Raw genomic sequence first — 22,341 nt, forward strand, 5'->3', positions numbered from 1 at the left:
CGGATTTGATTATCCTAATATAATTTCCCCACAGATGGGTCATCAAATATGTGATCGTTGTCTAATGAGATGTGCTATGTTTCTCCCTATTTGCTTTCAACTTTTCCATTCTTCAGCCACTCCCTCTGCCCTAAAAAATAAAAAAAATTAAGCAAGGATGAGGTGCTAAGACGTCAGAGCCACAGGGCCACAATATCAAAGCATTTATCTGAGCTTTAAAAAAGATTATATATTGAGAGAGAGAGGGAGGAGCCCCTTCTCCAATAAAAACAGATACTAAAAAGTGAAAAAAGGTAAAGGTAAAGGTACCCCTGCCCGTACGGGCCAGTCTTGACAGACTCTGGGGTTGTGCGCCCATCTCACTTAAGAGGCCAGGGGCCAGTGCTGTCCGGAGACACTTCCGGGTCACGTGGCCAGCGTGACATCGCTGCTCTGGCGAGCCAGAGCCGCACACGGAAACGCCGTTTACCTTCCCGCTGGTAAGCGGTCCCTATTTATCTACTTGCACCCGGGGGTGCTTTCGAACTGCTAGGTTGGCAGGCGCTGGGACCGAGCAGTGGGAGCGCACCCCGCCGCAGGGATTCGAACCGCCGACCTTTCGATCGGCAAGTCCTAGGCGCTGAGGCTTTAACCCACAGCGCCACCTGCGTCCCCCAAAAAGTGAAAAGCCTTGCTAAATTTACAGAAGTGTGACAGGTCATTCTGATGGATCAGATGCTTCTTTCATTTCACAGACTGGGTGTTGCCTGTGTTAAGACGCTCTGGGGTGGGGCTGGGAGCCCCTCCCTGCACAAAAATGCCCCCAAACTGCAACTCGTGGCTTCCCTGCCCGCTTTTGGCCCACAAAGGAACAGCCGCTTGCTTCAGCACCTCCTCATTTGGATGGCAGAGAAAACACACGGACACCGTTTTTTCATTTTAAAAAACACCCGGTAGCTGTAATGGGCAGAGACACATACACACACACACACACACACTTTGGCCACCCATGTCAGGCCCGAGACCCAGTTGCTTCTGCCAGATCCCTTTCCCCCCAGATCTCTTGCTGCCTTTCTCTCTTTTACAACCCTTAAGCCTTCGCCTAGCTGCCCCAGTTTAAAGTCACACCCAAGTTTATATATTAAAAGCAGAAGGAGGGGAGGGGTCCCTTTTATGGGTGGGACGCGCCCCAAGTCAAGGGCAGTCTAAGAGCATTCATGTCCTCCTGATTCAAAGGCCACAAAACGAAGGAGCCAGCGAAGCTCTTTTATCATTCCCGGGAGACTGACAGCTCCCAAATCGCTGAGCTTCTTCAAGCCTCTCTGCTTGGCAATGAGAACCGTTGGATCCTCCAAGGGAGTCGATCGGAGGGAGCGCCAAACCTTGCTGATTTGACCGTACCCTTTGGCAGGTGGAAGCACCTCAGCTATTGCTGCCCTAGGGACACCGGGCCTGTAGGGGGCAGGAGAGCGGGCAGGAGGCCAAGTGAGGGTGTGGGGCAGAGCTGGCTGGCGCTAACCCTTCCCTTGCTCAGAGGAGACCGCCAGAGGGGTCAAGGATGGAGATGCCAGGCCAGACGGCCGTGTTAGAGGACAGGTCAGCCAGGGTCTAATACCGGCTAGCGGCTGGTCCGAAGAAAGACCCCCGCTTGGCCGAGATGCTGCCCCACAGATGGCCCCTGCCCCACACAAGCTGTCCCGGCAGCAGAATGGTCAGGGCTCTCTCGCAGAGAGTTCCAGCCACTGGTGAGCTGCAGGATTCACTCGCGGAAACAGCGGAGGATCCGCTTAGGCCCTGCCGGCCATGGGAGCTGGCCGCTCCCCGGCCAAGTACCGGGCATAGGCCTCTTCGAACATCTCCCGGCAGGGGATGGCGGCCCCGAGTCGTGCGCAGATGAGGAAGGACCCGGCAATCTTGCGGTGCAGCGAGTAGCTCTCCTCCGGAGGGGGGCTGAGCCGGTGCTTCAGCATCACGGGAATAAGATCCTGGATGCAGCGAGTGGTGCGCTGGGTGCTGAAGTCGAAGGGGCCCGGCGTGGAGAAGGCCTCTCCCAGGATCATCACGGCATCCACGTGGGCGTCCTCAAACACCTGGCGGGAGAAGGGGGGAGGTCAGTCCAAGGGGAGGGGTTTCTGGGACTGGCTGCACAGGTAGGGGCCACAGGGGCTGACAGGAAGGGGAAGAGGGGTTCCTGGGCATGGGCAGTCTGCCTTTACCACTTCTTTCAGCCTTGGTCAGACCCCACCTGTGTCCAATTCTGGATGCCACAGTTTTAGAAGGGTGTTGACAAGGAAGGCAGGCAGAGGAGGGAGACAGAGATGATTGAGGGTCTGGAAACCAACCCCGATGAGGAACGGTTGAAAGAGCTGGGAATGTTTAACCTGGGAAAGCAGAGACTGAATGCTTTGATAAGTAAGGGGAATGAAATAAAAAAAAAGAATCTACTTGCAGGCCACAAGCAGCCTTTCTCAAGCTGTGGGTCCCCATATGTTGTTGAACTACAACTCCCATCACCCCTAGCGAGCAAGGCCAGAGCTCAAGGATGATGGGAGTTGTAGTCCAACAACATCTGGGGACCCACAGCTTGAGAACCACTCAAATAGAGGCACTGGGTTTCACTAGGGGGCGCTGCCCTACCTCGAATCGGCCAGGAAGGAGAGCTTGGCCCCAGGGATCTCCTGTCTTGCGTTTGAATCCCCTTTTCTGGGTGCAGCACCCTTGCAGGATTAGGCAGGCCCAGCGGCACAACATGGGGTGGAGCTGGGTGTGGGTGGGTGCTGGAGGAGGCGAAGGGGACGTGCAAGGAAGGAATTGTTCGTTGCTGCCCCCTTCTCTTCCTTTTTAAACTTCAAAAGTGGGGATGTGTCCATGAAACAGCCTTTCTCAACCGGTGGGTCCCCAGATGTTGTTGAACTACAACTCCCATCACCCCTAGCTAGCAAGGCCAGAGCTCAGGGATGATGGGAGTTGTAGTCCAACAACATCTGGGGACCCAAAGGTTGAGAACCGCTGCCATAAAACCTTCAAAGAATCTAAAACAAACAAGCCTGCCCCCCACCCCCAGCTAAATCACAAAATGGTAGGCGTGGCAGAGCAACTGCCCAGAGGAAGGGGGGGGCAGAGAATGGCACCCCACTCCGGACAGTATGGGACTCAGACTTTGCAAACCTGGTGCCCTCCTAAGAAGAGCCTGGCTGTGGGATCAGGCCCATCTAGTCCAGCCTCCTATTCTACCCAAAAGAACCGAGGACTCCGGATAGACTGCCGCTGGATCTGGAGGCTCCCTAAGAGCGTGAGAAGAGCCTGCCGGATCAGGCCAAAAGGGGCCCCATCCAGTTCTGTTCCCACAGTGGCCAAGGAGACGATGCCTCTTTGGGGAAACCCACAAGGATAAGGGGGCTCTCCTCTGCTGCGGTTCAGAGCAAATGGTGCCCAGAAGCGTTGCTGCCTCTGACTGTGGAGGCAGAGACCCGCCATCCTGGCTAGTAGACGCCAATAGCTCTCTCCTCCTCTGTCTATTTGTGCAAGCCCCTTCTAAAGCCATCCAGATGAGTGGCCTCCACTGCCTCTTGTGGCAGGGAGTTCCACAGTTTATGTGCTTCATGAAAAAAGTCTTTCTTTTATCTGCATTCAGCTTCATTGCAATGACCATGAGTTCTAGAGTTATGAAGGAGAGAGAGAGAGAGAGAGATTTTCCTCTCTTCCCACGATTGTTGTTGTTTAGTCGTTTAGTCGTGTCCGCCTCCTCGTGACCCCCTGGACCAGAGCACGCCAGGCCCTCCTGTCTTCCACTGCCTCCCACAGTTTGGTCAAACTCATGCTGGTAGTTTCAAGAACACTGTCCAACCATCTCGTCCTCTGTCATCCCCTTCTCCTTGTGCCCTCCATCTTTCCCAACATCAGGATCTTTTCCAGGGAGTCTTCTCTTCTCATGAAGTGGCCAAAGTCTTGGAGCCTCAGCTTCAGGATCTGTCCTTTCAGTGAGCACTCAGGGCTGATTTCCTTCACAATGGAGAGGTTGGATCTTCTTGCAGCCCATGGGGCTCTCAAGAGTCTTTATGGTCCAGCTCTCACTTCCATACATCACTACTGGGAAAACCATAGCTTTAACTATACGAACCTTTGTTGGCAAGGTGAAGCCTCTGCTTTTTAAGATTCTGTCTTTAGTCGTTTAGTTGTTTAGTCGTGTCCGACTCTTTGTGACCCCCTGGACCAGAGCATGCCAGGCACTCCTATCTTCCACTGCCTCCCGCAGTTTGGTCAAACTCATATTTGCAGCTTCGAAAACACTGTCCCACCATCTCGTCCTCTCTTGTCCCCTTCTACTTGTGCCCTCCATGTTTCCCAACATCAGGGTCTTTTCCAGGGAGTCTTCTCTTCTCATGAGGTGGCCAAAGTATTGGAGCCTCAGCTTCAGGATCTGTCCTTCCAGTGAGCACTCAGGGCTGATTTCCTTCAGAATGGAGAGGTTGGATCTTCTTGCAGTCCATGGGACTCTCAAGAGTCTCCTCCAGCACCAGAATTCAAAAGCATCCATTCTTCGGCAATCAGCCTTCTTTATGGTCCAGCTCTCACTTCCATACATCACATATCATTTTATAATCTCTCTGTAAGCAGCAAGAGCTCTGGTGCTCCTTGAGAAACTTTGCGACTGTTAAACTAGCTTAAGGTGGACAGGCAGGGACAGAGACCATCGCGGCAGATCAGTGGCAGGGTGGGGGAGAGATTTAAACCTCCCCTCCTCTTCCTGCCCCCCCCTCCTGGCTCACAGCCTCTTGAAATCCACCCGCTCTGCCCAGTGCCCCTCAGTGCCAACCCAAAACGCTGGTTCCTGCTCAGCCTGGGGCAGCTCGTGAGATTAATCTCCCGATGGACACACTCACCTTAGTCTCAAACCCTGTCATGAACTTGAGGTCTTTGGACTTCTGCAGCACTTTGGCCCGGTCTCCATCCGCCGCGGCCCTCACCACCTTCGCAGAGAGGAAAGAGAGGGGCTGAGGGGGTGGATATTGGGGGGCTCAGCCCTGCTCTAGCCAGCGGCTGACATTATATAGCCACCACTGGAGGCCCACTTCCCCAACCTGCTAAATGTGGCGGGGTGCTATTAGGATTATTATTTCATTATTATTTTGTGTATTATGTGAGGTTACAGGGAACCAGGCAGAGGGCCTTCTGGGTAGCCTGCCCTGTGGAACACCATAAGATGTCAAACAACTATTTGACTTTTAGACGACATCTGAAGGCAGCCCTGTAATAATAATAATCATAATATTTATACCCTGCCCATCTGGCTGGGTTTCCCCAGCCACTCTGAGCAGCTTATGGCATATATAAAGGTAAAGGAAAAGGTACCCCTGACCATTAGGTCCAGTCGTGACCGACTCTGGGGTTGCGGCGCTCATCTCGCTCTATGGGCCGAGGGAGCCGGCATACAGCTTCCGGGTCATGTGGCCAGCATGACTAAGCCGCTTCTGGTGAACCAGAGCAGCGTACGGAAACGCCGTTTACCTTCCTGCCGGAGCGGTTCCTATTTATCTACTTGCACTTTGACGTGCTTTCGAACTGCTAGGTTGGCAGGAGCAGGGACCGAGCAACGGGAGCTCACCCCGTCGTGGGGATTCGAACCACCGACCTTCTGATCGGCAAGTCCTAGGCTCTGTGGTTTAACCCACAGCGCCACCCGCGTCCCAATGGCATATATAAAACATCAACCATTGAAAACTTCCCGATACAGTGGTACCTCGGGTTACATACGCTTCAGGTTACATACACTCCAGGTTACAGACTCTGCTAGCCCAGAAATAGTGCTTCAGGTTAAGAACTTTGCTTCAGGATGAGAACAAGTGGTGCAGCGGCAGCAGGAGGCCCCATTAGCTAAAGTGGTGCTTCAGGTTAAGAACAGTTTCAGGTTAAGAACGGACCTCCGGAACAAATTAAGTACTTAACCCGAGGTACCACTGTACAAGGCTGCCTTCAGATGTCTTCTAAAAGTTATGTAGTTCTTTATGTCCTTGACATCTGATGTTTTATTGTGCTTTAAATATTTTGTTTGGAGCAGCTCAGAGTGGCTGGGGAAACCCAGTCAGATGGATTCCATTTAAACAATTATTATTATTATTATTATTATTATTATTATTATGCTCTGAAGTATGTTATTATTATAACATATTATTCTAACATATAAACCAGTGGCTTGATTCGAATTAATTTTATAATAAATGATTTTAGAGTGTTGTTTGTGCTGTACTTTTGTACTGTTTTATTGTTGTTAGCCGCCCTGAGCCTGGCTTCGGCTGGGGAGGGCGGGATATAAATAAAAATTATTATTATTATTATTATTATTATTATGCTCTGAAGTATGTTGTTATTATTATTAAATGACAGAGATAATACATTACGGAGGTGATGGAAAAGGCCAGGAAATTAAAATGGACACATGCAGGCAAAAGGTGACTCAGGCTGATGGATTAAAGTAGGGTTAGTATGGAGACCCTGCCCTTTCCAACGGCCGAGGGGACGCCCACCTGTGTGATGCGTGGACAATCTAGACAGCAGGCATCTACCCCAGGAGGGATGTGAGATGCTGTAAAAGGAGGAGGAAAAGATAACCGGCACTCACCTCAATGTAATTGTCAGTGAACTCTTTGCTGAAGTCTCGGCTGGCCCCAAAGTCCAGCAGGGTCACCTGCGAGGAACAAGGGGTTAGACGCGTCTGCAGTCTCTTGCATCCGGCAAACATCTCCCCACCCCCACCCCGGGAATCCGGCCCAAACTCCCACCTTGTGCCTCTCGGCATCGTAGAAAAAATTGGACCAGTTTGGATCGGTCTGCATGAAGCGGAACTCAAAGACCTCTCGGAGGCACAGGCGAAGGATGTGGGAACAGATCTGCGGAGAGAAGGAAGAGGGGGAGCCCTCCTTTACTTTTTAGATACTTTTAGTGGAAGGAAAGGCAAAATTTAAAGGAAGAAAGTAAGAAAAGAAAGAAGGTACCAGAAGAGAAGCGTTAGGCGGCAGAAGGGCAGATACAGAACACGAATATTGCGGCTTAATAAATACTTAAAAAATATTACCAATATGTTGAACACATGGTGGACTGAACAAAAACATTAATCTTAATCCCCTTGTTTTCTTATCATGTGTGCACCACGTGAATGGAGAGATGGCAAGAATAAAATGGAAGAGAATGGGCAAATTGTGTCTTATTTTCATGTAACCTGGAATGGCCATCCGTCCGTTTGCCTCCTCGTTCATTAATGATGTGAAATCAAACCATACTGCAAGAACCCTTCCTCTTTTACTAGATCCTACTTTGAGACTGATTATTATTATTTTCCGGCCAGGCTACTTGCCAGACTCTTGAGTGCCACTAGTACAGAGAATGACTAGCTAAAGCGTTTCCCAGAACCTCGCTAGAGACATTCTCACTGCGAGAGATGAGCTCCTTGTTTTTCCCCCATCTCTTTATTGGCTTCAGAAAATCAATTTCAAAGCGCCAAATAGAGAAGGAACAACAGTTCGATCGGGGATTGGAGATGTTTCCTTTAATGCCTTGGCCCAGAAATCTGCAGCCTTGAGGTCATCCTATTGCAGGGTGCCTGCCATTTGGCAGCATTTATGCATAGCTGTCAACTTACAGATTTGAAAATAAGGGACCAGCAGCCTCGAAAATAAGGGATCAGCAGCCAAAATAAGGGATTTTCCAAGGGGCACAGGTATGTTCAACTTCTGAGCCCCTCCCAGCCAAAGGCAGAAAGCCCAGCCAGAAGCCAAACGAAGCCTCAAGCGGTGGTTCCCACAGCGCAGCAACCCGGCAAAGGGGATGCAGCAAGGGAAACCACCGTCACCTCTCCGCTGGGAAGCGCTGAGCAAAGGCGAGTCCCCAGGCAACGCGGCCGATTTGATTGGCACAAGGCATGCAAGCTCCACCCCCCAGTCGTTCTGAGACTCCTTATTGGGTGAGCAACGCAGCCAAGCAACACAGCTGGAGCCTCCCTCCTCCCTGGCCGGTGGGGGGGGGGAGGGAGAGGAGCTGCTTCCTTTGAAACCCGGGAAATTTAAGGGACATTATCAGTCCGGGACAGCAGCAGGACACGACGCTGGGATATGGGACTTTCCCGCCAAATAAGGGACGGTTGACAGCTATGCATTTATGTAGCCTTCCCTGGGCAGGCAGGAAAGGGGGCTGCAGCCGCTGGGGGTGTGTGCAAATGCTACGAAGGTCTCCTATAGAGATGCTCCTTTTTGGGGGGTAATGCCATCCACAGACACAGAGACCTCTCCTCCACCCAAGCTTTCTCCGTAAGGAGAGCCCTGCGTTCCTGGCCCCCGCCTCACCTCGTTCCGCAGCTCCTGGCTGAGATCCTGGCAGCGGTCCAGCGGGACGCCCCCTGCCAGCTCCATCGACAGGACCCTGTGGGTGGACAGCTCCTCTACCACCTTGGGCACCTCGAAGAACGGGTCTCCTTCCAGGAGGTGCCTGGGGGAAGAGATGATTCAGCAAGGAGTCTCTCTCCAAGTGGGAGAGCTGCAAGACACCACACCACGCCCCCCACAAAAGGGTGGTTGGTCCTGAGGCCACAGAGGTCCTCCAGCCTCATCCCAAAAGACATCTCCCTTTGAGGGAGGTATTATTGGGTTATTACTTTTATTTTTATTTTATATACTGTTATGTTTCTATGTGAACTGCCCTCAGACCTCTGGGTACAGGGTAAAGGTAAAGGTAAAGGGACCCCTGACCACTAGGTCCAGTCATGGCTGACTCTGGGGTTGCAGCGCTCATCTCGCTTTATTGGCTGAGGGAGCCGGCGTTTTGTCCGCAGACAGCTTCCGGGTCATGTGGCCAGCATGACTAAGCGGCTTCTGGCGAACCAGAGCAGCACATGGAAACGCCGTTTACCTTCCCGCCAGAGTGGTACCTATTTATCTACTTGCACTTTGACGTGCTTTCAAACTGCTAGGTTGGCAGGAGCAGGGACCGAGCAACTGGAGCTCACCCCGTCGCGGGGATTCGAACTGCCGACCTTCTGATCGGCAAGTCCTAGGCTCTGTGGTTTAACCCACAGCACCACCTGCGTCCCTCGGGTATAGGGTGGTGCATAAATTAAATAAATAAATAAATAGTAATAGTGGGCTCTGCCCCAGCTCCTGCCCACTCCCGTGGCTCAGTGTGGCACAGCGCCCGCGATGGAGACAGAAGTCCCTGGGTTCAGTCCCTGGCAAGAACTCTTGAAACCAGGTCGTGCTGTTGCTGCCAGCCAGGGTTGACTCGCAGGGCAAGGCAGCTCCCCACTTTCCTGAGTCAATTCCAAGAGCTGGCAGCCCTGGGCAGGACCACTGGGGCAGCCGTGCTGGCATTTCCTTGTTAGGGGAAGGGTTTGCAGGGAAGGCTCTTGAAAGGCCGGGGGGGCGGGGTCTCCCAGGAGGAGCAAGGCCAGGCCAGGGGTTTGCTCTCAGCTACCTGAACTTCCTACAAATGCCCAAATACAGACGGTCATTTACTCTCGCTAGATTCAACGTGCTGCCATCTGCCTTATTGCAGGGCAGATTCAAGGGTAAACCATACGTGGAACGAGTCTGCCCCTGCGGCTTGATGGAGGTAGAAACTGTCTCTCATGCTGCTTCTACGGGAATATACGCTCGGTATTTATTACCCCTGCTATGCAAAAATCTCCAAACGAATCCGAACTTCAATGTCTAAAATCCCTTGTAGAGGACAAGGATCCTGAGATCACGTTAAGGGTAGCCAAATTCTGTGTGACTGCCGTAAAACGTAGGGAACAAGGTGTGCTATCATAATGATTAAAGCCTTAAATGATAATTTTAGGTTACATGTTAGTGACTAAGTTTTAATTTATATATATATTTTTAACTGTTGCTACATCTGTATTGTCCCTGTTATACCTAATTGCAAATTCAAATGTATCCCTATCGTGTTTTATGACTTCCTTGATATTGTATGTGGGCTGGAACTGGGCTGTGACCAAAATAATAAATTCATTCGTACCTGAACTTCCGGGCGCACTGAGCCTCCCGCAGGTAGTCACATTCCCACTCCAGCTCCTTCTGAAGCACCTGCAGGGTGTTGTCAGCAAAGAGGCCTGCAAGGAAGCAGAGACGGGCCAAGGCTGCTCACCCAGGAGAGCACAAAACTGGGGAACTCCCTGGTGCAGGAGGGAAGGACCAGCCACCCACCTGGGCAGCTCTCAAGGAGCACTGGGCAGATTCAGGGAGGAGGAGAGGGCTCTGGCGCTCAGGTCCTGTCTGCAGGTGGCTACCTGGTAGGCCCTTGTGAGAAGATGGACTAGATGTGAAAAGGTATAGATTGCTCTTGGAATGTCATATAAAAGGTGAACAGGTAAAATCTGTCATGGTACACTGGGCAAGGGATTTGAGGCATAACATTCAGATTGCAGACTGGGAAAGGTTATGGAAAACAGATTTGAAATTCACAGCATGTATATGAAAATGATGTGTCGGTGGTATTTGACTCCTAGTAATCTAGCAATAGTTAAAGTTATGGTTTTCCCAGTAGTGATGTATGGAAGTGAGAGCTGGACCTTAAACAGAAGGCTGATCGCCAAAGAATTGATGCTTTTGAATTCTGGTGCTGGAGGAGACTCTTGAGAGTCCCATGGACTGCAAGAAGATCAAACCTCTCCATACTGAAGGAAATCAGCCCTGAGTGCTCACTGGAAGGACACATCCTGAAGCTGAGGCTCCTTTGGCCACCTCATGAGAAGAGTGGACTCCCTGGAAACGATCCTGATGTTGGGAAAGATGGAGGGCACAAGGAGAAGGGGACGACAGAGGATGAGATGGTGGGTCAGTGTTCTCGAAGCTACCAGCATGAGTTTGACCAAACTGCGGGAGGCAGTGGAAGACAGGAGGGCCTGGCGTGCTCTGGTCCAGGGGGTCACGAAGAGTCGGACATCACTAAATGACTAAACAACAACAATCTAGCAAAAATGTGTAAAACAAGTACAAATACCTGCTGGAAATGTAAAGAAAAAGAAGCTAACTTTTATCATATGTGGTGGTGGTATAAGGTAATAAAGGCTTTCTGGGAAATGATATACAATGAACTGAAAAACATGTTTTAAATAACCTTTGGGGGGGGGGCGGGAATCTAGAAGCCTTCTTATTAGGAATTGTAGGCACCGACATCCCAAAGGAACTCTTCATGTACACGACAACAGCAGCATGGATGCTACTAGCTCAGAGATGGGAAGAAGAAATCGAGTCCCTAGCAGAGAGGAATAGCAAACCAAGCTATTAGACTACGCTGAAGTTGCAAAACTGACCAGAAAGCTCAGGGACCAAGAAGACAAAAACTTCTAAGAAAGAATGGGGTGGGGGGAATTATAATTTATTTAGGAGACCACCGGAAGCAGATGAAAACAGGATTTTAATCTCACTTGTAATGTAACAAATATGGACAGATGTAAAATATAGATTATGAAATAATATGCAGTTGAAAACATTGACAAGAGGACCTATGGAGGGGGAAGTCTTGAGATTCAGATAAATCTCTCTATCTGAATATGTATTTGGTTTTGTTATGAATTTATACCTGTAAAATCAAATAAAAACGGTTTTTCAAAAAATCTGAATTCTTTCTGCAGGGCCTGTAAGACAGAGTTCTTCCGCCTGGCCTTTGGCTTGGAATCAAATTAATTCCCTCCCCCTCTTTCTTTTTCCCTTTCTTTCCTTCTGTGTTGGAACTCCTATTTGGGGACTTCCCTGGCTTTTTTCTGGCCCATGTAGGACCAGTCTGGATAGTTAGCCTTGGTGAAGACTTGACGTTTTTATCCCCCCAAAGTTGAGTTTTCACTGAAATGAGGCTGCATTTTAATGTTGTATTTTAATCTTGTTTTTAAGCTGTATTTCAATCAATTGTTTTGTATCTGGTGTTGGCCACCCTGAGCCTGGTCTTGGCTGGGGAGGGCGGGGTATAAATAAAAATTATTATTATTATTATTAAGAAGAGAGAATATGGGACTTGATGGGCCCTCTTTGGCTCACCTTGCGTTCTCCTTACCTTCTGGGAGCATCATGCTCATCTTGAGTACCACCAACAGGTTATCCACGTCACTCCGGATGCTCTGAGCAATGCCTGGGTACTGCAGGAGGAGAGGAGAGAGATGGAACGTCAAGACCGGCTGCGCTGCCAAGGGCTTCCAACCCCAGCAGACCAGAGACTTGTCAGAAAAACGCCGCCCGGGAGGGTTGCCAGCATCCCAGGCACTCCGGGGCCATTCTCCGATGGTCACTCTCTGGCTGGAATCCACCATCAGTCCAGAGAGACCGGCAGTAAGCGACCCCTCCCTCCTGAGAGGAGCACACTCACAGTCTTCTGCCAATCCATCACAGAAGAAAGAGACAGTCCGTAGTCTACTGCTACTTTATTAAGACTGTACAAAACATGTCTGCTCTCCTGAGCAGTACAAGACAAGGGTCTCCGACTCAACTCTAGCTTCGACTCAGAAGCGAAAGCCAGCACTCAGTAACTCCACCCGGTTACACTGAGAACTGGCAGAGACTTCCTGTCTCATGCTCAGAGACATCACAGGATGCCAACAATGTTGCTGCTCCTCGCAGCTGGTGGGAACTGAAATCCCAACATCCTCCCCCATTTAAGGTAACACTAGCTGCGTAAACATCAAGAGAGGAAAACAACGAGTTGTTATACACATAACAATCCCCTGTTGTTCCAGCTCCACCTTTGGAACTACTTGCAACTGGATCTACCAGTTGAAACCTCTGGTTAACTCTCTTCCAAGGAACTAGAGCTCCGGCTCTACCTTGGCTATGGAGAATTGTGTTGCACCTTGCAACCTCCAGGAGTGGCTTTGTCTCTGCCCTGGACAAACCTTGAGCCTGGCTTGAGTTGTTAACTACAGCTATACATGCAACAGCTGAGTTAGCAAACTCCTGAGAGTACCTTTTGGGTGGTATGCCCTTTGTGACTCTCTCAGATCTGCGAATGAGGTGCAGATCGTCCTTGCTGGCTAGTTCTTCCTTGGGACTTTTGGGAGAACCACATCCAACAGTAAATAATGGCTCTTGCAATTCCAGTTCAGCCTGAACATCTGAAGGCCTGGACATTGTGTGTGAACCCTTCTCAATGACCGTGTCATCAGAACCTTCAGTGGTGCTTTCACTGTCACTCTCAATATCAGAATCCCAACAAGACTTGCCTTGCAGTCAAAGTCTCTCCCTACAGGCTCTGCCCTCGCCCCATAGCCAGAGCATCTTCCTTGCATGCACTGTCCTGGGTTCAAATCCCGGCAACGTCTCCACACCTGAGCCAACGTTTACCTGGATCTTCATGGCCACTTCGGTCCCGTCCTTCAGCACCCCAAGGTGCACTTGGCCGATGGAGGCGGCCGCAAAGGGCGTTTCCTCAAAGGAGGCGACTCTGGCCCGCCAGTCGGCACCCAGTTCTTCCACCAGGACGCCCTGGAAGGGGAAGAGCAGAGAGTCCCTGAAGCAAGATGCTGGAGAGCTACCTCACACCGGCAGCGGCTGCCACCTGGACTAAGAAAAACCCCGCAGGCATCTTCCTGCACTGGCAGCATCTCAGTGTGGCAGCTGAGCCAGATTTCCCTGCTCAGAGCATCCATGCCAACCCTCCCACCCAAACACAGGCGGAGGGCAAAGGCGGCTTCCCTCGCGGCCCCCTGCCCCACCCCACAGCAACGCACCATCATCTGAGAGGGCGGCATGAAGTCGGCGCTTTGTCGGACGCGCTGGAAGATCTCCTGCAACTGGGGGCTGATGAAGCTGTTGTCTGCGGGGAGAAGCGGGCGTCCCAAAGAAACTGTTTTTTAAATATCGTTTGCAGTGCTGCAACCCACCCTGCTGGCCTGGAGAGGCTCTTTTGTTTTGGCTCGGGAGGGCAGTCCTTTGACAGGTGTGGAGGATTCCCTGGTCCTGAATGGGGTAACTGTGCCCCTGAAGGACCAGGGGCGCAGCCTGGGAGTCATTTTGGATTCACAGCTGTCCATGGAGGCGCAGGTCAATTCTGTGTCCAGGGCAGCTGTCTACCAGCTCCATCTGGTATGCAGGATGAGACCCTAGCTGCCTGCAGACTGTCTCGCCAGAGTGGTGCACGCTCTGGTTATCTCCTGCTTGGACTACTGCAATGCGCTCTATGTGGGGCTACCTTTGAAGGTGACCCAGAAACTACAACTAATCCAGAATGCAGCAGCTAGACTGGTGACTGGGAGTGGCCGCTGAGACCACATAACACCGGTCTTGAAAGACCTACATTGGCTCCCAGTACGTTTCCGAGCACAATTCAAAGTGTTGGTGCTGACCTTGAAAGCCCTAAACAGCCTCGGTCCAGTATATCTGAAGGAGCGTCTCCACCCCCTTCATTCTGCCCAGACACTGAGGTCCAGCTCCGAGCGCCATCTGGTGGCTCCCTCACTGTGAGAAGTGAGGTTACAGGGAACCAGGCAGAGGGCCTTCTTGGTGGTGGCACCTGCCCTGTGGAACACCCTCCCACCAGATGTCAAGGAAATAAACAACTATCTGACTTTTAGAAGACCTCTGAAGGCAGCCCTATTAGGGAAGTTTTATTCTGTTTCTAGTATTCTGCTGGGAGCAGCCCAGAGTGGCTGGGGAAACCCAGCCAGATGGGTGGGGTATAAATCATAAACTGTTATTATTATTGTTGTATAACCTTCCAGGCTTGGGGGGTGGGGGGCGACGGATCTCTTTGGAATTTTCCCAATGCCAACCAGCCAGCAGCCCCATCAACCCTCCCATCGATTCTGAGCAGCCCCCCACGGGAAGATGCTGGCAGGAAATGGGAACACCCCCTTCTCCCCCCCCCCCAATACCTTGAATGCTCAACATCTGGCCAATCTTGAGGGCAGCCCCACGCATTTTGCAGAGGGTATCCACAATCCGCTCTGCGTTTGCTTCCGACAGGAAGGGGTTGGAGTCCAGCAGGAAGCTTGCGTCTGCAGAGGGGGAGGGAAGAAAAATTCGCCTGTGCCTGGGGTAGCAGGTCTCTCGTGAGAGCAGAATATGTGCGTCTCCACCCCCATCGTTCAGCCCGGACACTGAGATCCAGCGCCAAGGGCCTTCTGGCGGTTCCCTCATTGCAAGAAGCCAAGTTACAGGGAACCAGGCAGAAGGAAATAAGCAGCTATCTTATCTTTAAAAGACATCTGAAGGCAGCCCTGTTTAGGGAAGTTTTTAATATTTAATGCTGTATTGTTTTTAACACCGGACTGGGAGCCGCCCAGAGTGGCTGGGGAAACTCAGCCAGATGGGCAGGGTATAAATAATAAATTATTATTATTATTATTATTATTATTATTATTATTATTATTATTCTGCTGGGTCAGGCCAAAGGGGACCCAGCTAGCCTGGCATCCTCTTCCCTTGAGAGCAGAAGAAGAGTCCAGCCACTTTTTGAGGCAAGGCCAGCCCCAGCCACACACCCCGGCCCTCAAAATCCTTAGGAGCAGCCCCTTGTGGCTTCGCACGCATATGTGCAAGAGAGCATGAGTGCATAGGGCCTGGCCCTTCTCTTGCACCTTCCTTACCCTTGATTTTTTGCTCCCCGTTAAGGGAGTTCCTCGCCACTTCCACCAAAGCTCCAAAGCCCAGGCCCACAGCCAGACCTGGAAGGGAGAAAGGACTGTATGAATGGAAGGCGGGGGGTGGGGGGTGGAATAGAATGAGTCCAGTCTCCCCCCTCAGCGCAGTCTCTCCCACCACCAGCTCCAACTGCCCCTCCCCACCCCACCAATGTGGAACCCATAGGAAGGTCTACTCTGCAAACATAAATTACATTAGGATCGTCCTCAAGAAATGCTTAGGATTGTAATTTTGTGAGTGGAATATTCATTTCAAGCCATTCATTCTCAGCCCTCTACAATTCCCAAATGACAAGATTTATTGTCAGGGTTTAATACTTCTTTTTTGCTACAATTCGAGAACCTGTCTGCATTAGTTTTTGTAGATGTCCATTCAGCTTCCACGCTCCTGCAGCCGTTTACATTGCTCCATGACTGGTCCTTTCTTCTGAGCAACTGGCGTCTGTCTAAACATTCTGTGACATCACAGCAGCCAAGCCAATGGCAGCAAAGCATGCAAACGAAAGGCAAAACCCAGTCGCATCACCCTGGCATTCTTCCTCCCTCTCTGTGATGCAACAAATCCTCAACTGAGAATGCTGCCGCCTGGAGGGTCTCACCTCCAAAATTCGCAAGGCGTCCAACGCGGGTCACTGGTACTTTCCGCTCGCGGGCTCTCTCGCTGAGCTGAGGAACAAAGCAGACAGCCGAAAAGTTAAGCCAGCCAGATGTTGGGGGACAAGGAAGGCTCACCCCCTCTTGTGAGCGCTCCAGAAACATCTGGGAACAGAACATTAAGGCAAGATGGGTCCACCTTGGCGCGTCCAACCAGCTTATTTTTATGCTCTTAAGCATAAAGCTTCTACAGTTGCGATCTGAACTATTTCCCCAGCCGATAGAGGCAATTAGCAGCATTACCTGTGCATACACCTTAAGCCAGAGCTTTCCAAACTGTGTGCCGCAACACACTTGCTTGTCGGCTGCAGCGTGTGGGTGTGTTGCAAAACGAAAAAGTGTGTCACAAGCAGGGAACATTTGGAAACTTCTACCTTAAGCGTTGTGCCAAATGTTGCATCCCTGCTGGATCCTGGTGGGCTCAGGGTTCAAGCCACCCACTCCCCCCCCCCCCCAAGAGACCCAGGCCTTACCTTCTGCCTCATTTTGTCCAGGCTCTCCTGGTCTTTCCTCGGCCGAGATTCCCTCGCTTTCTGGATGTCCTCCACCGTGAGACCTCGAAGCGGCGCACTCTGATGAATCAGACGGGGGCAACCAAAGCTGGAGACTCCCCAAAGCGCAGGTGCCCCTGTGGGCATGGGAAGCGGCTGGTCACCGGAACGATCGGCAGTCCATCCTGTGGCGCTTGCGGTGTGACAAGAGTTTGCCCCCTGCAGGAACCACCTTCCTGGGCAAGGCAGGTTTTCCTGCTCCTTCCAAAGAGATGCTGGGAGCGCCATGGTTTCCTGCTAAAAGTAGAAAGCAGATTGCTGTTTCCTGCCGGCTCCGGGACACAGAGCTCTCAGCCCCCAAAACCCAATTTCTTCTAAAGCGCTGGGATCAGGTGCCCCAACTCTCAGGGGCAGAGCTATCACTAGCCCCCTCAATATTCCTTAGCAGGGCACTCAGCCCCAGCCCCCCAATATCGAGGGGGCAGAGGAGAGCAAACATCAAAGCATCAAAGCATCTACCAGCTCCATCTGGTACGCAGGCTAAGACCCTACCTGCCCACAGACTGTCTCGCCAGGGTGGTGCATGCTCTGGTTATCTCCCGCTTGGACTACTATAATGCACTCTACGTGGGGCTACCTTTGAAGGTGACGCAGAAACTACAACTAATCCAGAATGCAGCAGCCAGACTGGGGACTGGGAGCGGCCGCCGAGACCACATAACACCGGTCTTGAAAGACCTACACTGGCTCCCAGTACATTTCCGAGGACAATTCAAAGTGTTGGTGCTGACCTTGAAAGCCCTAAACGGCCTCGGCACTCCTGAAGGAGTGTCTCCACCCCCATCATCCAGCCCAGACACTGAGGTCCAGCGCCGAGGGCCTTCTGGCAGTTCCCTCCCTGCGAGAAGCAAAGCTACAGGGAACCAGGCAGAGGGCCTTCTCGGTAGTGGCACCTGCCCTGTGGAACACCCTCCCTGTAGATGTCAAAGAGATAAACAACTACCTGACATTTAGAAAACAGCTGAAGGCAGCCCTGTTCAGGGAAGTTTTTAATGTGTGACATTTTTATGTATTTTTAATCTTTGTTGGAAGCCGACCAGAGTGGCTTGGGAAACCCAGCCAGATGGGCGGGGTACAAATAATAGATTATTATTATTATCAATGGAAGGCTAAACCAGCCTGCATGGGGCAGGGAGTCCCACATGTACCACACGCCACCCCCCCCCCCCAGAATGGAAATTGCAGAGGTCAAGTAATGGAGCAATTCAGCATCCAGGGAAAAGGTGACATCGTTTTCTGCTTCTTGAGCTTTCAAGGCCATTACCCAGCAGCGAAAACTGACCCTGCCTGTGTGCTAGACATGTATCTATCTATCTATAAAAATATATTATATTGGGACAGCAGTTCCCAGTGGAGGTGGACATCCTGGGCTCCACAAGGCACAGTGGCTTTTGTGTGTTCACCAGGAGGCAGATTGGGACGCGGGTGGCGCCATGAGTTAAACCACAGAGCCTAGGACTTGCCTATCAGAAGGTCGGTGGTTTGAATCCCTGTGAACTCCCGTTGCTCGGTCCCTGTTCCTGCCAACCTAGCAGTTCGAAAGCACGTCAAAGTGCAAGTAGATAAGTAGGTACCACTCTGGCGGGAAGGTAAACGGCATTTCCGTGTACTGCTCTGGCTCGCCAGAAGCGGCTTAGTCATGCTGGCCACATGGTCCGGAAGCTGTACACCAGCTCCCTCGGCCAGTAAAGCGAGATGAGCGCCACAACCCCAGAGTCGGCCACGACTGGACCTAACGGTCAGGGGTCCCCTTTGCCTTTACAGGAGGCGGATTGGACTTGTGCCATGTGGATACATCTACGGATGAAGGATGCTATACAAATTTAATACACAATAACAGCATCCTCCTCCGAACCCCTCACTTCCCTGTAGCAGTGACCTTCCCAGGTTGTGTAGAGAAGAGCACGCAACACATTGTCTGCTGTTTAAGTGGCAAGCGATTTCTATTTTGGCTGCAGGCGTCAACATGCTTAACCGGTTGGGTCCGTCTCTTGGAGCTGATTTTCATCCCTGAAGCCAGGAGTTAAGGGCAGGTGCTTGAGTTTCAGCCCTGCTCTCCAGCCACCTTTGGACAGAGTCAGCCTCCACGGCCCTCTTCCAGCAGGGAGGCAGCGATGGCATAGTGGTTAAAGTGTCAGACTGGGAGAGGCCGGGGTTCGAATTCCCACTTTGGCTATTGGGGGGGGCGTGTGATCTTGGGGGACAGCCACTGCCTTTTCTGAGCCTAACCCATGTCACAGGGTTGTGGTTGTCGTGGGGATTAAACAAAGGTGTGGTGTAGGGAGAATAACTTTGCGGAGCTCCTTGGAGAAAAGAAGGAGGGCTGCGTGTGCAACACATTACAGTAGTACCTCGGGTTAAGTACTTAATTCGTTCCAGAGGTCCGTACTTAACCTGAAACTGTTCTTAACCTGAAGCACCACTTCAGCTAATGGGGCCTCTCGTTGCTGCCGGCCCGCCGGAGCACGATTTCTGTTCTCATCCTGAAGCAAAAGTTCTTAACCTGAAGCACTATTTCTGGGTTAGCGGAGTCTGTAACCTGAAGCGTATGTAACCTGAAGTGTATGTAACCCGAGGTACCACTGTAAATAAAAGTAGCCGCACAGAGGTCTCTGCCCTGCAGAGATCAGCACAATCATAGAGGCCGGTGTGCAGTTTCACGCTCACAAGGGCATTGCACACTTGCGAGACTCGCACACTTGCGAGACTCGCACAGGGTCCTTCTGACGTGTGGGTTGGTGCCCAGAGCCCCAGTCCAAGGACTCTCCCCCCCACACACACTTCCACCTCCCCCCCCCCCACTGACTCACCCTCCTCTTCCTGCAGCTGTCAGGTCTCCCCTCGGAGCTGTGGGTCCCGGAGGAGGGTCGTGCCAGCCTGGCCCCCTCAGGGGCGACCCTCCCCGCAGAGCAGCTCCCCAGGAACCGGAGCCCCCGCTTCCAAGGCATCACGGCCGGGGGGGGGGAGAGGAGGGGACCCAAAAGGCCCTGAGGGGGGGGCAAAGGTCAAAGGGCGCCAAGAGACAGGGGTTCGGGTGAATGAGAAAGACCCCCCCCAAAAAAAGAGCGGGGTCAAAGGTCACCAGGTCCGGGTATAGGGGGAGACTGTTCCCACCGCGGTCCGACCCTCGCCGCTCGCTTCTCCCCTCCTCTGGCCACTGGCATCTGCTTCCGGGTCCGGCTAGTCCCGCCTCCCTTCTGGACGGGCGCGGCGGGCGTCCAATCAGCGGTCCCGCGTGCTTTCCCGGGCGCAGGTAGCCGTCGGCCAATCAGGGCGCGAGGATCCGCCCCCGCCCGCTTTGATTCATTCATTTGTCTCCCGCTCGCCCCGCCCTCGTTCCCGCGCCCATTCAGGAGGAATCCTTTCGCCGGTGGAACTCACTGCCGCGGGAAGAGGGAGGCCGCGCTGCTATTCTTAGCTTTTTAATTTATCGCCCGCCCGAAGATCACCGGGCGGGTTGGAAATATTAGAAAGAGATGGAGCCTGTCGGATGAAGCCTCCTGATCTCCCGGTGGCCTTGCAAAACAGCTCTCGGGGGAAAAGCGTGTGCAGGATCCGGGCACAGGGGCCACGCTCTCCCTGGCCCTCTCCTCCTCCGTGAATCTTTCGAATCCGCTCTTAAAGCCACCCAGGCTGGCTCATGGGGCAGGGAGTTCCGCCGTTTAACTAGGCGCTGTGGGAAGAAGGACTTTGTATTGCTGTCAGCATCCGTCGATCTCAAGAGACAGGGGCGAGCAGGGGGGGGGGTTGAAGTCAAACCGGGTCCCCAGATGTTGAACTACAACTCCCATCACACCTAGCTAGCAAGGCCAGAGCTCAAGGATGATGGGAGTTGTAGTCCAACAACATCTGGAGACCCACAGCTTGAGAACCACTCAAATAGAGGCACTGGGTTTCACTAGGGGGCGCTGCCCTACCTCGAATCGGCCAGGAAGGAGGGCTTGGCCCCAGGGCTCTCCTGGCTTGCGTTCGAATCCCCTTTTCTGGGTGCAGCACCCTTGCAGGATTAGGCAGGCCCAGCGGCACAACATGCGGTGGAGCTGGGTGTGGGTGGGTGTTGGAGGAGGCGAAGGGGACGTGCAAGGAAGGAATTGTTCGTCGCTGCCCCCTTCTCTTCCTTTTTAAACTTCAAAAGTGGGGATGTGTCCATGAAACAGCCTTTCTCAACCTGTGGGTCCCCAGATGTTGTTGAACTACAACTCCCATCACCCCTAGCTAGCAGGGCCAGAGCTCAGGGATGATGGGAGTTGTAGTCCAACAACATCTGGGAACCCACAGGTTGAGAACTGCTCCGTGGAGAACGACAGCGACCCCCTGTGGCTGCAGAGGCTGGAATTTTGCAACTGCTGCCTCCTTTGTGGTTTTAGCAGCACCAAATTGACATCCCTGGGTGCAAGCCTGTGCCGTGTTGTAAACAAAAATTGCCCTTTTCCCTTATGGGGTATCCAAGAGCCCATATAGAGTCCTTACATAGGTTCCCTATCGGTAGGAGACAATAACGGAGGCCAACCAGAGAATATTGAGAAGCAAAGCAGCTAGTAAGCTTGATCTTTATTGATCTGTTGCAACAGGGTGCTCCCCTCACACGCAGGAGAGACGAGGGACCCAGAAAATGGCGTGCAAGGCCTTATAAAGACTTTTGAAATTGCCACCCTGTAGATCAAGACCATCCCCAGAAATCATACATACATCACAGAAGGGTACTCGCACACTTATGAATGAGCACTGGGTGCTGGACCCTTGACCCTGACCCAGCAGGGTCCTTCTGACGTGTGGGTTGGTGCCCAGAGCCCCAGTCCAAGGACTCTCTCCCCCCCCACACACACACTTCCACCTTCCACTTGGTATCTGAAGAAGTGTGCATGCACACGAAAGCTCATACCAAGAACTGACTTAGTTGGTCTTTAAGGTGCTACTGGAAGGAATTTTTTTGTTTTTGTTTTGACTATGGCAGACCAACACGGCTACCTATCTGTAACTGAATCACAGAAGGGGTGTAACCTAAGACCACCCCTCAGATACATCACACCTACATCACAGAAAAGGCGTTCTAAAACAGAAATTTGAATATTGTTTTTCTCCTGTCCTTGTTTATCTCCTGTCTGGCAGGTTAATTTATTGGATTTCCTGGGTAGCCTGGCTAGTCTTTTGTAGTGATAAATACTTTAGTTTGCCTACCCATGGTGTAGAGTTTTGAGCCTTTTCTTCTCCCGAAGATGTCCCACAAGGCAGTGGAGATTTAGGGTCAGAGTTTTCCTTCTTCTAAATGAGCTCCCTTCTCAGGTGGGTGAGCCCCACCTGACCCTCACATCCCTAAAGTATGTGCAGAAACCACCTTAAAAATATATATATATATATATATATGCTTTCGTAGATTTTCACGGGTACAGGAATGCAGGTTTTGGTGTCCTCGGGTGTCTTCCCGTGTAAAAGTTGGGGTGTCTAGGCGACGTTTCGACGAGGTCTCACTCGTCATCTTCAGGCTGGTGCTTTCGGCTTCTTGTTACTGGAACAGAGCGGGATCTCAATGTTTGAGTTCCT

General features: G+C 51.9%; 1 protein-coding gene across 2 annotated transcripts; it reads right to left on the reverse strand.

Annotated features, from left to right (window-relative positions):
- Positions 1–659: 659 nt before the first annotated feature.
- On the reverse strand, positions 660–19,996 carry COQ8B (coenzyme Q8B). 2 transcript variants are annotated; one of them, XM_083753907.1, is made up of 14 exons: positions 19,611–19,996; positions 16,723–17,034; positions 16,195–16,261; positions 15,542–15,619; positions 14,828–14,950; positions 13,685–13,770; positions 13,299–13,439; positions 12,019–12,100; positions 9,985–10,078; positions 8,316–8,457; positions 6,759–6,866; positions 6,599–6,664; positions 4,863–4,949; positions 660–2,069 (listed from the first exon to the last, which is right to left on the reverse strand). In XM_083753907.1, exons 1-14 carry the CDS (start codon positions 19,746–19,748, stop codon positions 1,767–1,769), a joined length of 1,827 nt encoding a protein of 608 aa, XP_083610033.1. In that variant the 5' UTR covers positions 19,749–19,996; the 3' UTR covers positions 660–1,766. The 2 variants fall into 2 exon arrangements, with proteins under 2 accessions (XP_083610033.1, XP_083610032.1); XM_083753906.1 differs by having other exon boundaries at positions 16,723–17,037; positions 19,611–19,995.
- Between the last annotated feature and the right edge of the window lie 2,345 nt (positions 19,997–22,341).

This window comes from Podarcis gaigeae (assembly GCF_964106915.1).
Source record: "Podarcis gaigeae genome assembly, chromosome: 8".
Classification (NCBI taxonomy): domain Eukaryota; kingdom Metazoa; phylum Chordata; class Lepidosauria; order Squamata; family Lacertidae; genus Podarcis; species Podarcis gaigeae.